The sequence below is a fragment of the Morone saxatilis genome, unplaced genomic scaffold (genome assembly GCF_004916995.1).
Source record: "Morone saxatilis isolate NCDOM2014 unplaced genomic scaffold, NCSU_SB_2.0 Contig17, whole genome shotgun sequence".
Classification (NCBI taxonomy): domain Eukaryota; kingdom Metazoa; phylum Chordata; class Actinopteri; family Moronidae; genus Morone; species Morone saxatilis.
This window is the reverse complement of record NW_023339729.1, coordinates 26,427,975-26,432,028: the sequence shown is the minus strand read 5'-3', so window position 1 is coordinate 26,432,028 and position 4,054 is coordinate 26,427,975. Positions and strand designations below refer to the sequence as shown.

The 4,054-nt window shown below is 44.6% G+C and overlaps 3 protein-coding genes across 3 annotated transcripts in view; 1 reads left to right on the top strand and 2 right to left on the bottom strand.

Annotated features, from left to right (window-relative positions):
* Positions 1–24: 24 nt before the first annotated feature.
* Positions 25–2,017, top strand: aars2 (alanyl-tRNA synthetase 2, mitochondrial (putative); the record flags this gene model as incomplete). Its single annotated transcript, XM_035660273.1, is given in 7 exon segments — positions 25–128; positions 286–394; positions 690–815; positions 906–1,016; positions 1,136–1,219; positions 1,357–1,470; positions 1,562–2,017. Coding segments are annotated over 7 exon segments (816 nt in total), but the record flags the coding sequence as incomplete, so codon positions are not given.
* LOC118327074 (calpain-1 catalytic subunit-like) lies at positions 2,016–3,811 on the bottom strand. Its single transcript, XM_035660274.1, has 6 exons — positions 3,745–3,811; positions 3,255–3,323; positions 3,012–3,090; positions 2,717–2,833; positions 2,578–2,636; positions 2,016–2,345 (listed from the first exon to the last, which is right to left on the bottom strand). Exons 1-6 carry the CDS (start codon positions 3,760–3,762, stop codon positions 2,322–2,324), a joined length of 366 nt encoding a protein of 121 aa, XP_035516167.1. The 5' UTR covers positions 3,763–3,811; the 3' UTR covers positions 2,016–2,321.
* Positions 3,812–4,018: 207 nt separating this feature from the next.
* Positions 4,019–4,054, bottom strand: part of LOC118326984 (alanine--tRNA ligase, mitochondrial-like) — a 2,406-nt gene continuing 2,370 nt past the window's right edge. Inside the window, exon 8 of the mRNA XM_035660147.1 lies at positions 4,019–4,042. Within this exon, the coding sequence (XP_035516040.1) occupies positions 4,019–4,042 (24 nt within the window). The remainder of the gene's footprint in view (positions 4,043–4,054) is intronic.

The window sequence follows — 4,054 nt, the reverse complement described above, 5'->3', positions numbered from 1 at the left end:
GTCTGTCTGTCTGTCTGTCTACAGGTGTATCCAGACCCTGTTCGGGTGGTGGCGGTGGCGGTGCCGATCTCTGACCTGTTGGAAGATCAAACAGACAGACAGACCTCTGTGGAACTCTGCTGTGGAACGTGAGACTCAAACACACCTGTTCACCTGTTCAAACCTTTCACTTAGCAACACATTTAACAAAAAGAAGTCCACCAGTGAAAGTGTAGTGTAGTTTTGGGGCTGTATTTCGGGGCGGTGGCAGTGAGGCAGCGGTTAACGCAGACTGTCTGTGTTCAGTCACCTGCTGCAGACCGGCGCCATCGAGGATCTGGTGATTGTCTCTGAGAGACAGATGGTGAAAGGAATCAGTCGGATCGTCGCGGTGACGGGACGGGAAGCAGCGCGGGTCAGTTACTAACTGCTCTCAACATGTTTGATCTTCATAAACGTGATCATCAGATTTATTATTAAGGAAGGAAATATTTCAACCTTTGCTGTAATTTATACACATTTAATTCTGATAACATGCAACGTTCTACAATCTGAATTCTCTGGTTTTAGAATGAGAATCAAATTTTAAATAAGCTATTAAATATTTACTTATTTTATTAATGACTCACCTGAGGCAGGTGTGTACGGAGTTTGTATTGATCGTTGATTATTCGTATCAGTTTTTGACACCTCTGACCCTCGTCGTCCAGGCTCGAGAGACGGGTCAGGTGTTGTCTCAGGATGTGGACTCTCTATCATCCAGACTCACAGGCTCCGCCCCCATCAGCCTTGAGTCTGCCCAGTGTTTTGCCAAGGAGGTCGGAGTCATCTCTGATGTACGTACACTACCCATGATGCACCGCAGCCACTGACATATGAACCAGGTGATGTGTACCTGTTGTTTGACCCTGCGCTGTGTCTGTCAGGCTGTAGATAACACCCCCATCCCCCAGTGGCAGCGTAGAGAACTGCAGAGTCGCCTCAAAGCCATGCAGAGGACCAGCAACACCGCTGTCAGGAAACTGGAGACCAGAGATGTGAGATTCACTTGAGACTCACCTAAGCCTCTATCTTAAATAATAATCTACAAATGTTTCAGTTTGCTTTATTCTCAGTTTTGTATGTTTTTAGACTGTTTTCCCATCATGCTTTGCAGGCTGCGGCAAGAGTTCAGGCTCTGCTGGAGAAGAACGGCAGGAAGGATCTACAGGTGGACTCTGTGGAGACGGACTCTCTGTCGGTAAAAACTATCCTCTAATCTAAATAAACATGTGAAACTAAGAATTTAAATGAGTAAACTGGAAACAAAATAAAAATAATGAAAAATATAAAACCCTGTCTCACACCTGTCTCACACCTGCGTCTGTCTCCTGTTAGATCCTGATGAAGACGGTGAACCAACTGAGCGCTGCGGCTCCTCACAGTCACGTGATGCTGCTCGCTCACCAGCGGCATTCTGGGAAGGTTCTGTGTGCCTGTCAGGTTCCCAAGGTAACGATGACACACCTGTCAGTGACATCATTCTGGGGTGGGTGGGGCCTTGTGTCTGAAGCATCTGATTGGCCCTCCTCTCCCTCCTCAGGACTCGCCGTCCCTCTCAGCCTCTGATTGGGCAGTGGCGGTGTGCCGTCGTCTCGGGGGGAGCGCCGGGGGCTCCGCGCTGGTTGCCAGGGGAACGGGGAGTAGCAGTGACATCACCGAGGCTCTGAGGTGGGCGGAGGAGTTCGCTCGCCAGAAAATACAACGATGATATCTTTCTGATGTCACGGCGCCTCCTGCTGGTGCCCCGGTAAAGAGGTGCTTCCTGTTTGGACAGGAAGTGTGGGCGCAGGGCCTCGCTGTTGTGGGCAGGGCTTCCATGCTGCTCTCAGCCAATCAGAGAAGCTTTAATAAGCAGCTGGTACAGGTGGCTGTAAGCCCCGCCCACAGCTGCACTCAGGCTCTTCTGATTGGACGAGTCAGATGTGAAGGTTCCTGATGATATTTTATAAATGTGAACATTTCTTTGTTTTCTAATAAATAAAAACTGCTGACAGTCTGATTTATTCTCTTTATTAGTGAATCATTAATAATATTTCTGCAATAAGGCTGATTATCAATAAGGCTGTTCATTAATAAGGCTTCAGGTGTGACAAACAGAAGAAGAATTAAATCTTTGCTAACCCCAGTATTATCTATATTATAAACATATAATAAACAGTTAATAACAAAGTTTACAGTTACAACAAACATTAAACATCTGTTAATAATCTGTTATTACAGGTTATAAATTGATTATTAATCACAATCAGAACTGGGATTGGGATCAGAGGCAGGATCAGAACCAGGATGGTCCTGGTTCTTCAGAGCAGAGACACATTCAGCCACTGCAGAAAAATCACAACAGATTCATGTTAAATAACAAAACGCATTCTGGCTCGTAATGTTAGCTCTCTGTATCGTAGAGGTAATGTTACTCTCGTGTATCGTAGCAGTAGATTTAGCTCTCTGTAATGCGTAGAGTAATGTTAGCTCGGTCTGTATCGTAGAGTAATGTTAGCTCTCTGTATCGTAGCGTAATTTCATGAAAAATGTTATCGCCTGTGTAAAGCTTCGTACCTCCAGAACGCTCAGCTCAATGGTTCCTGAGTTGTCTTTGTCCAGAGTGTAGAACATGTCTGTGGAGAGGAAACAGTCAACATCATCATCATCATCATCATCATGAGGAAGGTCAGTGTGCAGGACTGTGAGGACTCACTGAACATCGTCTCCAGTCTAACCAAACAGCTCACAAAGTTGTCGAAGTCGATGGTGAGATCTGGTTCGCTGTAACGAGCCACCAGGACCTGATGGAGCGGGTTGTTCAGACTGAACCCTGAAACACAAACAGTTCACTGAGGACAGGCAGAGTCACAGGGCAGAGGTCACAGGGCAGAGGTCACAGGGCAAACATTCTGTATATGGATAGAGGTCAGTGAGTCTGAAGCACAGTGCTCATTTTAGACTGAAAGACTTTCTCATCTGCGCTTTATTGTGAAAGGCTGTGTTTTTACCAGCTTCCTCCACAGCTGTCCTCATCTCTGTGGAGCTCATCGTCCCTGAATTATCCACATCCTTCTCACGGTAAATATTCTGTCAGACAGACAGGCACAGAGCAGTATTAGTTATTTAAGATCAAGTAAGTATAATTAAGTTAAGTATATTTTTGGGGGGTTTTATTGCCTTTATTATAGTGACAGCTGAAGATAGACAGGAAAGGGGGGCAGAGAGAGCAAACAGGAAAAGTTGGGACTCACCAGGTAGTTCTCGATTTTGGTCCACAGCACTTTAAACTCCACCAGTCCCAGTTTACCGCTGCCGTCTTTCTGCAGCTGGAGTTCAGGAACTGCTTACTGATGGACTGGAGCTAACTGCCATACACTCATACTGACAGTACCCAGCAGCCCCCACTGCAGCAGTGACATCATATAAACAAATATGTTTATCGTGGTGAATTTGGGTTATTAGGATAATTATTAATATCCTCACGAGCAGTGTAACTTTACCAATTACTGCAAGTTACTTCTCATAAAGAGCCGTCTCTCTCGCTTATAGCCAAAATAATATATATATGATATAATATATATTATAATATGATAAAATATATTTTTAGTGATTTCCTGATTTATTTCAACTTGCCACAAGGGGGAGCCACATCTTTCCAGTCAGTATAGAATCTGACTACTACCAGGGCCACAGAGCCCATACCTGTGTACTGAGGGGTTATTTCCTGTGGTGGAAGGATACGTCCAGCAGGTTGACCATGTTGCGACATGTGGAGATGCTGAAGCCGCTGGTCTGAATGTCAGATCCTGTCAGAGACAAACAGTCATACAGAGTTTAAACTGGACCTCAGATCAGCGCCAGGGGATCATAATGTATGATTCTATATAATAATGTAATATTTAATAATGTGATTTATGATAATTAATATATTAAATATTAATTATTCATCATATATATGATAATGTGGATTCTTAAACGTTTGGATCACCACTTTGTTGAGGAATCTTCTGCATGCTCAAACACAGAGATCTTCACAGTCCTGCAGCACATC